Source organism: Pogona vitticeps, chromosome 5 (genome assembly GCF_051106095.1).
Source record: "Pogona vitticeps strain Pit_001003342236 chromosome 5, PviZW2.1, whole genome shotgun sequence".
NCBI lineage: Eukaryota > Metazoa > Chordata > Lepidosauria > Squamata > Agamidae > Pogona > Pogona vitticeps.
The window spans coordinates 3,562,634-3,574,790 of NC_135787.1; the positions used below are offsets into that span (position 1 = coordinate 3,562,634).

At 47.9% G+C, this 12,157-nt stretch overlaps 1 protein-coding gene across 4 annotated transcripts in view; it reads left to right on the forward strand.

Moving 5' to 3' along the window:
* ADAM33 (ADAM metallopeptidase domain 33) overlaps positions 1 to 12,157 on the forward strand; it is an 86,849-nt gene that overhangs the window by 59,243 nt on the left and 15,449 nt on the right. For all 4 annotated transcript variants that reach the window (XR_013545746.1, XR_013545745.1, XM_073002144.2 and 1 more), the window contains exons 15-19: positions 3,122 to 3,230; positions 4,863 to 5,067; positions 6,555 to 6,632; positions 10,590 to 10,698; positions 11,768 to 11,912. Coding sequence is in view for 2 of the 4 variants with exons in the window: in XM_073002144.2 (XP_072858245.2) it covers positions 3,122 to 3,230; positions 4,863 to 5,067; positions 6,555 to 6,632; positions 10,590 to 10,698; positions 11,768 to 11,912 (646 nt within the window). In the remaining 2 variants the exon portion in view is untranslated. The remainder of the gene's footprint in view (positions 1 to 3,121; positions 3,231 to 4,862; positions 5,068 to 6,554; positions 6,633 to 10,589; positions 10,699 to 11,767; positions 11,913 to 12,157) is intronic.

A 12,157-nucleotide genomic window follows, 5' to 3' on the forward strand; every position in this document is an offset into this window, starting at 1 on the left:
AATGGGAGGAGATGCCAGCCGTTGTGGTCCAGAAGCGCTTCGAACCCAGCCTTGGGTCCCGGGATATTCTTGAACTAAAGCTCCCAGAAATCTTCACCCCCCAGCTGTGGTGGCCCGGATTTCTGGGAACTGTAGTCCGAGAACATCTGGGTGACCCAAGGTTGGGGAAATAACTGATTTAGAGGTTCACGTGTGGCTCTCCGTCCTTGGATTAGCTCAGAGGTCTGTTAAGCTGGCCCAGAACAGAGAGTAACCTCTGTAGGGTGGAAAGGAAGGTTGAAAAGGGTGCCAGTCATTTTTCTTGTGTCATCAATTCTGAACTGCTGATCATTGGAAGCTGTCCTTTTTGACTACCTTAAACGAATCTCCTCTCCTCTGATTTCAGAAGCTAAGTAGGGCTGGGCTTGGATGGGTGACCCCTCCAGGAATAGCAAAGATCTCCAGGTAGGGCTAGAAAATAAATCCTGCCTAAAACTCTGGAGAGCCATGGTTTCCAGTCAGACCTGGCAATATGGATCTGGATCAGGGGTTCCCAAAGTGTGATCTCCATAGCTTTGCCATGGATGGAAGACCCCGTCGGCCCTACTAGGCGGTCAGGCTGTTGGCTCATCTCGTTCGGGATGGTGCACAAGGTCCATCTGTGGCTCTCCTGGACCTGTGTGTGTGGGGGTTAACGTTGGGCCTTCTGAGTAGGAAGCCCATCCCTTCCCGCTGTGGCCATTCCCCCACCACCACCACCACTTAGCCCTGAAGCGCTTAGAGGAGCAGAAGGAGGAGTGGAAGTGCAGGGAGTTGACCACCGGCTAGAAAGCGGGACTAGGGGAAGGAAGCAGAAGGTGCCATGGTGGATGGACTGTGTAAACCAAGGAGCCAAGAGCAAGCCCGCATCTGCACAAGTTAGCTAGAAATCGCTAGCAGACCTCTGAGGATAGATTTCCAACCATAAATAGGTTTTCCTTTCTCCACATGCTTAAAAAAAATCCCTTTTTTAGTTTTGGGATAAGTGCCACCTTCTGGATAACTTGGGTTACTACAGTTCAGGATCCCCAATGTGGTGTAGTCGTGGGTGATGGATGGAGTAACAGACTAGGACTTTGGAGAGCAGGATTCGAATCTCTGCTCAGCCATAGTAACTCATGAGGGAGTGGAACTGGTAAAACCTCTCCTTGAATACCTCGCTTGCCTTAAAAACCCTATTAGGGTTTCTATAATTCCGTTCAGACTCGATGGCACAGAACACATATGGGGTGAAAAAGCGCGCCCCCCCACCCCCCAGAGCTAGCTCTGTGTGTGTCTAGGGAGGCCGAAGGGTTTAAACCAACATCGTAAAGTCCTCAGTCTCCATTTGGCGTAAATGCACGTCATGGTTCCCATTCAAAAGCGTCTCTCCAGCCGGAGTCCCTGAATGTTGCAAAAGGGCCACGAAAAGACTCAGTCGCCTGAAGCTTTTTCCTTTTAATCTTCCGGGACTTTTTCGTCTTTTTGGGTGGGTGGGGTGGGGCCGGGGAGGATAACAGAGAGAAAAGCCACACCAGAGCCGATCAAGATGATCGACAGCACAGAAAAAGGAAATGGACCGAAAGTTTCCCTGCTGTTGTAGCATCAGAGTGGGTAAAAAAAACTTTGGAAACATTTTTAATTCTAAGTAACGTTTAGTTGTTTTGTGGGGCATTTTTAAACACGTCGTTATGGCATGGTTTTCATGGTTGGGAGCTGCCTCTGGGTTCCCCGTGGGGAGAAAAGCAGCATATAAATAAAATAAAACAATCACAGTGTCAGCCAGATGGATGATAGATTTAGGAGAGACAGACAAATGAAATGTGACATTAAATTTCCTGCAACAGGGTGCGGAGAGGGGCCAATGGCTTTTATGGCTTGAGAAGGAAAGAAGAGAAGGGGAGGGAGGCTTCCCTGTTGCATGGGATCCCCCTGCAAGCCAGGGGTGGGCAGCATTTGAAAAGTTCTTCTCTTGGCCATCAGCTTCTCTGAGGCATCATCCAACCTAAAGAGCTTTGCCCACTTTCAGAGCTGGCTGTTCCGTTTCTGTTCTGCTCGGCTCTGCTCTGTGTTGCAAACCCTGCAGGATCCCAACAAGAGAGAGCCAAGCCAGGGTCACAGAGGGGAGGGCACTTATGCCAAGCCTGTTGTCATTTCCCCAACGGAGGTGCTTCATCTCGTAAGGTAAAGGTTAAGGTTCCCCTTGACATTTAGTCCAGTCGTGTCCGACTCTAGGGGGGCAGTGCTCATCCCCGTTTCCAAGCCATAGAGCCCGCGTTTTTCCGAAGACAGTTTCCGTGGTCACGTGGCCAGTGCGACTAGGCACGGAACGCTCTTACCTTCCCACCGAGGTGGTCCCTATTTACCTATTTACATGCTTTTGAACGGCTCGGTTGGCAGGAGCTGGGACAAGTGATGGGAGCTCCCTCCGTCGTGTGGATTCGATCTTACGATCTTCTGACCCTGCAGCACAGAGGCTTCTACGGTTCAACCTGCAGCGCCACCCCTGTCCCCCTTCGTCTTGTACCAAATGCTTATGTATGGGAGAACGGTTAGGACGTTGAAAGATGGGGTGTGTCATTCCAACTCTCCGAGCCCTGGCCCACCTGAAACATCAAGGATCCAGCCTCTTGTCTCTAAAACCCCAACTGAAATACATGGAAGGTAGTCCTACAGAGGAGGGGCAGGTTCTGCTCTCGATCATCCCCGAGTGCGGGATATATAATAATGGGCTCAAGCTACAGGAAGCCAGATTTAGGCTGAATACATATCAGGAAAAACTTCTCAACTGTTAGAGCATGACAGTGGTGAGCGCTCCAACGCCGGAGGCATCCAAAGAAAGTGGGGCAAACCTCTGTCCGATCTTCCTTGGTTTGGACTCCTGTCTTGAGCAGAGGATGGACTTGTTGGCCTTCGAGGTCCCCTTCCAACTCCATTTTTCTATGATTCTGTGATTCTAACTCTGTTTCTTGGTCACCGGAGAGTGTGAGCGAATGTAGGAGAAGTGTGGGAGTGAAACCAGTGGAGAAAGTGGGAGGAAGGAAAGGGTTCCCCATCAAATGATTTCCTCTGCTTCCAATCCTCTTCTTTTTCCAAGTCTCCTTGGTTGTCCTTCACCCTGCAGGTGCCTCACCGGCTCCCGACGCTTGCTTCCAGGACGTCAACCGGGCCGGCGACATGTACGGGAACTGTGGAAAGGACAAACATGGCAACTACGTCCGGTGTGCCTGGAGGTGAGCGAGCGCTGGTGTGCGAATCCATTGGACAGAGAGCGCTTCTGTTCTGGAGCCAGGCTCCATCGTTGAGATGGACGGGTTCGGTTTGGCTGGAGAGACACCGCTCCCATCACAACCAGTCCAGATGGCCAGCAAACACTGTATTTTTCCATGTATAAAACTACACTTTTCCCTAAAATAATTAGAGGAAAAATTGAGGGTTGTTTTATACACAGTAGTATATAATTTTGCGAAGAAAGCGGAGGGGGAAAGCAGGAATCAAAGCGCTTGGATCCCTGCCTCCCCCCTCCACTTTCTTGAAAAGAAAGAAATTTTGGGTTAGAAAAGTGGGGGCGTCTTATACATGGAAAAATATGGTACATTTGGAGGTCGTGCTGGTGGGGCAGGAGGGGCCAAGATGGAACTGGAGACCTCTGTGACCTGGAGAAATCGAAATCTCATAACTCCAGTTGCATCTGTTTTTCGAAAGCCCCCGTCTAGAGTATGTTGTTCTCTGCTTCCAAGTTATGGGGACCCCAGTGAGAGTTTTGAGGTGTGTGAAGCGTTCAGGGCATTAAGCAGCTGCTCAGAGTCTAACCGACTGTCAGATTTTTGACAGCCAAAGAAGAGCCCTCTTCAAATGGACTTATTCGGCCAATGAGGCTGTTTTTTTTTTAAGGTCAAACTATCCATTAGAAATGGCACGTCCTTGGAATGTGCCCCGTGCATTTGATGGCACACCTCCCTTGTTTTGCTAACGAACTTGCTTCATCTTGTGATTCGTTTGCTGGCAGGCCAATGCCAGCATTGTTTGCAAGTATCCTCCAGAGACCTGTCTCTGAAGTGGAAACATGACCTCAGCTTTTGAATGAAGGGCTGTCTGTAGCAGATCAGTTGACCCTTCCCACAGATTGGCTTTCTTGCTTGAGTCACTTCACCCCCAGCTCCGTTTGGCCCTCATTAAAGTCTGTCTGTTCATAGTCCAGGGAGGTCCAGCTTGTGCATATGAGCCAGGAGGTATAGAGAAACGGGGGCGGGGGGAGTGGTGTGGTCCTTGTAACCTCCTGCCACAGTGGATAAATCAGCAGAAGGGTTAAATCACGGGCCTCGTGATGCAGGGGTTCAACTGCAGTTCTGCAGCCAAGATTCTGCTCACAGCCTGAGTTTAATCCTGACAGGCTCAGACAGGTGGGTTCAGGGTCGACTCAGCCTTCTGTCCCTTTGAGGTTGGTCAAACGAGTACCCAGCTTGCGGGGGGGGGGGGCAATTTATAGCCTGCATAATTCAAAACGGCAAACCACCCAGAGAGTGCTTTAAATGTTACGGAGTGGTATATAAGCAGCCCACTTTGCTTTGTACACCATCCAAAGGTGACGGGTGGGGAAGGCTGGATGACAGGCAGCTTTTTGCTCAGTAGATTAGGAGAGAAATTCCAGATTTACACCATCAGCGGTGGAATCTGAAGCCGACACCTCCGACAAGAGATTGAAGCGAGCAGGGATTGAGTTTTTTTTAAAGTAGTTTAGCAAAAGTGCCTTACACACATCCCGTCGCCTTTAAAGGTATAAAGCATCCCGCCTCTTGAGCAGGATGTTGGATGCGGTGACTGTTGAGTGCCCAGCCAGCACAGATTTTTCTCTGTCCTTCTAGAGACGCCAAGTGTGGGAAGATCCAGTGCCAAAGTTCAGCGGCGAGACCCAAAGGGACCAACACCATCCCCATGGACACCACGATCCGGTTCAATGGGAGGGAGATCAAGTGTCGAGGGATGCTGGTTTACGCAACCCAGGACGACGAAGGAGACATGTCTGACCCGGGGCTGGTGATGACGGGGACCAAGTGTGGAGATGGAATGGTGAGAATATCTATGGTGGAGGGAAAGGGTTAAAGCCACTGAATCACCCAGAACCAACTTGGTCTTACCTGTTTATAGAAGGTAACCAAGGTCAAGCCTGCTTAGTATGTTGATGGGAGACGGTCAGAACCTGACATTGTGGCAAGCCAGCCAGGAGGATCCGAGGAGGAGGAGGAATAACCACTCCAATTCACAATTATATACAGGACCATCTCAGTAGACCAGGTCTGTTCAGGTAGAGCTGGAAAGGGAGTCTCCCCAAAACCCTGGAGAGTCAATGCTGCCAGTCAGAGTTGACAAAACTAAGCCTGATGGGCCAAGAGCCTCATGAAAGACTGCTTTCCTGTATTTCTACACATGTCAGGTCGATTTTCTGGAGTGCACATTTTGTAATGCAACAGGGCAGGAGATGTGTGGGGCCCGTTCATAAGTATCAGGCACCATGTGAATCAGCAAAGCGCTCTGTATCAATCGGGAGCAGAAATTGCAAGCCAACCCAGCTGGGCGATCCACCAAGTAAGCCCTAATCCTCTTGGCTTCAGAGATCAGGTGATACCGGGAGAGCTGTTCACGCGTGGCTGGCCGACTCGCCTGTAGCCTCTGGACAACAAATCTATCCTTTTGCCTTGATCCCCGGACATCGCAGAGCTCCTGAGCGAGCACCAACGCCTTGTGTAGGATCGTATACCTTGGTTGACAGAAAGCCACGAGGTCTTAGCTCTCGCTGTTGCAAACTCAACAACCTGTGCAGTAGGCAACTAATGAAATCTCGAGCGTTGTGTAGTCATGAACAAGACTTTGAAGGATGGAGAGAGCAGGGCAAAATCCACATACCAAAGCTACATCCATGCCTTGGTAACCTCTGTTGCAACAAAGGCGGTATATAAATAATATGAATGAATGAATGAATGAATGAATGAATGAATGAATGAATGAATTCAATGAATGAATGAATTCAATGAATGAATGACTGTGTGCCTCTGAAGAGGATCGGGAAGCCTCAGCTACTGCTAAGTGTTTGTTCTTGGCTCCAGAGGCATGAACCACCAAGCATATTTGCAGAAACATGGAGGCAAATATTTGTTGGTCATTTCTAGGAGAAGACGGATCAGATAATTTTATATCCATGTCAGGTTTTTGTGTGGGGTGTGTGTCTAAGTGTGTGCTATCCAGTGGAGGGAAAAACTGCATAACTGGTATTTATCCTCATATTGAAATATACATCAATCCTCTCAAAACATAAATATATTTTATCTGGAAACACGCCACTTCCGAAGTTTTTAAAAATGCATTTTGACATAGTATTTTTTTCTGTGCCAAGAGCATTCAAAGTGTGAAATTTAAAAGATGATTTGGCTTGAGTTCACACCTGAGTCTGGGAGGTGCGTGTGGGGTCCGTTCGTATTGGCCTTAACGAAGACTTGGGTTTTCCAAGGATCATTAATCATGTTGAGCCCCCTCTGATGGGAAGGTGATTCTAATTCCAGGTATGCAAGGACCAACGGTGTACGAACGCCTCGTTTTTTGAACTCGACAAGTGTCTCTCCAAGTGCCATGGCCACGGGGTGAGTGCCCAACTAACATCTTTGTTTTTTTCTGAAGTTATTATACCTGAATATACCACTGAGAAGGCTGTTTTAAAAATCGTAAGTGCTCAGTTCTACAATAACAGAGCATTCCTGGAGAGAGATTTATCCCATCAAGCGACCTCAAACACAACTCAATGGAAGGCCGTCCCCAGCAATCCAATATGGATCTAGATGTTTGCATATCACAAGTGTTGTCTTTACACATTCTTGGGGAGCAAAGGGGAACTCAAGAGACTCGGGCCAACAGGTCCTGTCTCTGAACGAGCACATTTTCTGCGCGGGCTAGAGCGTCTGTGATGCTTGCAGAAAAAGGCTCTCCTGAGTGTCTGACTCATTCAAAAAGAAGAAAAGGTGGTGGGAGGAAACCTTTTGGTTCTTCCTAGCAAGTGCTCAGGGACGTGGTGTCGCGACGGGTTAAACCGCAGAAGCCTCTGGGCTGCAAGGTCAGAAGACCAGACGTCGTAAGATCGAATCCATGCGACGGAGTAAGCTCCCGTCGCTTGTCCCAGCTCCTGCCAACCTAACCATTTGAAAGCATGTAAAAATGCCAGTAGATAAATAGGTACCACCTCGGTGGGAAGGTCACAGCATTCTGTGTCTAGTCACACTGGCCACGTGATCACGGAAACTGTCTTCGGACAAACGCTGGCTCTACAGCTTGGAGACGGGGATGAGCACTGCGCCCTAGAGTTGGACACGACTAAATGTCAAGGGGAACCTTTACCTTTACCTTAGCAAGTCCTCAATATTGTGTTACCCGAGAAGGGTCTTAAACTAGTTGTCTGAAGGGTATTTAGGATCCTAGCCTGATCCGTCCTGCAAGGACAGGAGAAAACCCAAGGATAATCTGAGCCATAAGCTCACCGTCTTATTCAATTTGGCACCCGCTCACGGGCTTCGGCATTCTAATATACGCAAAATCCAAGCGACACATAAAATTAAAGTACAGTCTATAAAAATCTGTTCAGGGAACATTTGCTAAAATAGACAAAGACAACCACTGAATTAAGAATGGAATATTAACTACACCGTACTATAATTGCCCGAGCTTTTCGCTAAGGGCAGGGTTTTCTTCTCTTCCCTGTTTCTGTTCTCTAGGCCAGAATCTTACTCTGAATTCATGCTTCCCTAAAGGAAATTTGGAAATCTTGGCCACACGTTGCCATGATGAGTAAGGCGTCAGTTGCATTTTGTGGGTGCATGGCCAGGAACGCAACAGGCATCACCCATCATGGGCAGCAATTTGCCGCCGAGATGTATACACTTCCTCTTTCTGCATGTGTGAAATGGCCATCAGATTCTGCCTATGAAGTTTTTACAATCTACTATGTGGACTTAAATTATAGAAGCATGGAGTTGGAAGGGGTCTCGAAGACTGCCTGGTCCAACGCTCTGCTCAAGGCAGGAATCCAAATCGAGGCAGAACTGACAGATGATTCTCCAATTTATTTATTTATTTTTATTTATAATTTATTTTAGATTTATACCCCGCCCATCCAGACCAAAGTCTACTCTGGGTGGCTAACAATTAAAAAATGGAATAAAAACAATATAATAAAGTAAAAAAAACCAATAGTAATGTGGCACAAGATGGGGGAAAGAATTTTTTTTTTTTAAAAAAAATTCAATTTCCCCTTGAATGCCTGCAGCATTTGAACACTCACCACCTCCCCTTGAGGTCATGGGTTCCCTTGTCGTACTGCTCTAACAGTTGAGATGTTTTTCCTGACATTCAGCCTGAATCTGGCTTCCTGTAAGGTAAAGGTAAAGGTTCCCCTTGAAAATTTTTTGTCCACTCGTGTCCGACTCTAGGGCGCGGTGCTCATCCCCGTTTCCAAGCCATAGAGCCAGCGTTTTGTCCATAGACAAGCTTCCGTGGTCACGTGGCCAGCGCGACTTAGACATGGAACACTGTTACCTTCCCACCGAGGTGGTCCCTATTTATCTACTTGCATTTGCATGTTTTCGAACCGCTAGGTTGACGGGAGCTGGGACAAGCGACGGGCGCTCACTCCATCACGTGGATTCGATCTTACGACTGCTGGTCTTCTGACCCTGCAGCACAGGCTTCTGCGGTTAAGCCCGCAGCGCCACCACGTCCCTCTTCCTGTAGCTTGAGCCTATTATGACATGCCCTGCACTCTGGGATGATCGAGAACAGATCCTGCCCCTCCTCTGTAGAGCTGCCTTTCAAATGTACAGTTCACATATAAAATGACAGAAAGGTCTTTGAGTCTGAAATGACAGGTAAATTTGGAGGATGCTGCCCATAGACCAGAAAGAGACATTTTTTCAGGTGGAGAACGCATTCCAGACAATCGTCATTCTACACTCAGGTCCTCGGTGTTGACTATGAAGGGGAGAAAGATTATTTAAGCCTCACTTACAGCAAGATATTTTTTGCTGATCCAGGAAGTCATTGGGGTTAATCATTGAGGTCTTCCTGATGGATGGCTCTTAGTGCTACTGGTCAAAAGGCATTGTGCGTTCATTCGCTCCTTCCCTCTTATGTAATTATTTTTTTTCCACCAATAAGGATAAAAAGATACCGGGCAGTATCCTGTTCTGCAAGCAGAAAGATCTGCCCGTGTACTAATCTGAGATCATACCACTTCGGCCAGCAATTATAACTGCACTGGCTCCTGTTCCAGAAGGTTTTTAATTGAAATAATATCAACTGTGGGTCCTGATGGCAATTTTTTGGAATATTGTGTTTTAAATTCTATTTAATTGTTTTATCTTTTTATCTTTTATTGTATTCAAATTGTTGTAAGCCACCCAGAGACCTTTGGGTAGTGTGGGTGGCATATCAGTTGAATGGATGGATGGATGGATGGATGGATGGATGGATGGATGGATGGATGGATGGATGGATGGATGGATGGATGGATGGATGGATGGATGGTTAGAAGTGGAGAAGAGCAACAAACCCAATGGAAAACGGTGGGAATGAGGCAGAGCACATTGCAAGATTTAAAAAAAGAGTCGTTTGCAAGGACTTCCTGTACAGATGTAGTTTCCCAGGAGGCAGTTGTGCTCATGTGCTCTCAGAGGGCAAAAAAGGTGTGCATCCGATCGCACCAGAAGGAGTCACTTTAAGACGAGCCGTCTCCCTTAAAGGGACCCTTCCATTCATTGGAGAATTGCTCCAGCCCAGCACCCGAATGTCATGGTCCAAAAAAGGTCCAGACCGGAGGGTGGTTAGGGCCAGGGTGCGGTTCTTTTCCCCTGGGTTGTGTGATGCCCGGAAGTAGCCCAAAGTAGACCATGCCAGAAGGCTGGTCCAAAATGTGAGCTACAGACCTGTGAGATCACCACCTTTGCCCGTTTCAGCTTCTTGACCCAACAAAAGGCAAAGAAGGGAAAGAAGAAGAAGCTAAAGCAAAAGATATAAACTATTGTGGCACCTTCAAGGGCACACAGATTAGTTTCTGGGTGAGTTTTTTCGTGGCTCTCAATCCATAGACTCCTCGCGTCTGAGGAGGTGGTCTCTGATACATGAAAGTTCACTTTGAATCAAATTTGTTCATCTAGTTCCCAATCTCAGCTCCCCAGGTGTTCTTGGACTACAATTCCCAGAAGCCTTCCCTCCTTGCTGTGCCAGCCAGGATTTCTGGGATTTGCAGCCCAAGAACATCTGGGGACCACTTCCAGGATGTGCCAGTTTTTAAGGGCCTTAAAGTTCCCTACATGTGTGGGGCAGTAGCGTCTGTCCATGAATTAAAACAGAAAAACCTATGTATGTGCCCAAACTACAAATCCCAGAATTCTCCAGGGTGGAGCTCCAGCTATTGACGTGGAATCAAAGAGCTATACCTGGATGATAGGGCTGTTGCTTCTGCTTCAAGGGTTTATTTTTCAATGTCAGTAAACCATGTTTTTCTGGAGCCAGCACTCAGGCTGACCCCGAGCGGTTCTCCGCTTCTCTTCTAGGTGTGCAACAGCAATCGGAACTGCCACTGTGATGCCAGGTGGGCCCCTCCGTACTGTGAGAAGCCCGGTCTGGGTGGCAGCGTGGACAGCGGACCTGTGCAGTATGACAGTGAGTGGGAAGCTTTGACATAATCCATGAAGGAAGCAAAAGGCAGTGGCCTGCTCCAGACCCGAGAACCTGGAAAGGATCTCCCAACCCCACCTTCCATCACTGTCTTGGGAAGGAATTATGGCGCCTTCCAGTTTGATGCAGCTTTTCCTTGAAAAAAGAACTATGAAATATTAAAACATAGACTCGTAGACTAATGGAATTGGAAGGGGCCTATAAGGCCAGACTGCAGGACATGTGATAATGGGCTCAAGCTACAGGAAGCCAGACTGAGGCTGAGTATCAGGAAAAACTTCCTAACTGTTAGAGTAGTATGACCTTGGGAGGTGGTGAGCGCTCCAACACTGGAGAGAAAATAGGATTCCTGCTCAAGGCAGGAATCCAAATCAAAGCAGATCTGACAGAGGGTTGTCCAATTTTCTCTTGAATGCCTCTGGCGTTGGAACACTCACCGCCTCCCAAGGTCATTGGTTCCATTGTCATACTGCTCTAACAGTTAAGACATTTTCCCTGATACTCAGCCTTAATCTGGCTTCACCTGAGCCCATGGTTGTGAGTCCTGCACTCTGGGATGATTGAGAACAGATCCTGCCCATCCTCTGTGTGACAGCCTTTCAAGTCTTTGAAAAGTGCTCTCCTGTCTCCCCTCCGTCTTCTCTCATGCCTAAACCTGCCCAGTTCTTTCAATCCTTCCTCCTAGGGCTTGGTTTCCAGTCCTCTGATCCTCCTTGCTGCCCTCCTCTGAACTTGCTCCAATTTGCTGGCACCATGGTGTCCATGGCACAGCCATAGCTACCAATTCTTTGCACAAGACTGAGCTGAGAAAAGGAATTAGAAATTAAATTTTAGCCAGTAGATACAAGGGAGAAAAATGTGCTTTTAAAATGCAGTAATGGAATGCAGATTTTTTAAAAAACTTCCTTTTGTCTCAGTCTTAGATATACACATGCGAACAGCTTTATTCCATGTACGGCTGAAAATCTAGCCTTCTAGATTTCCAACTACCTAGTTTTCAGGTGTGCCTGTGCTTCAGACATGATGCCCTCCCTCCTTAAATGTCTTTTCACAGACCATGAAACCATCGTGACCACCCTCGTGGTGTTGGGCGTGATCCTGTCCATTGCAGCTGTTGGACTTTTTGTCTTGTACAAACGGAATCGTTCGTTCTTCGACAAGTGGGTCAATGTCTTAGGGAGGCGCCACGAGCCATACAGGTGAGCCGGGCCAGGTGGGGGAGATGGTTCCCTCATGAAGGATGAGCTGCTGCGTCCCCTCTTTGCCAGAGTTTTTGCATCATTAGCTGTCACTTGGTACTTCAGACTTTAGCTCCCCCCTCTGGGGTGTGCTTGCTGGCATGCCCTTCCTGACACACTCATACGCCGCAAGAGATTTTGAAGGTAGGAAAGGAAAAGAGCAGGCGATCTAGCCAGCTCCCCAAAACCAAAGGTATATCTAAAGA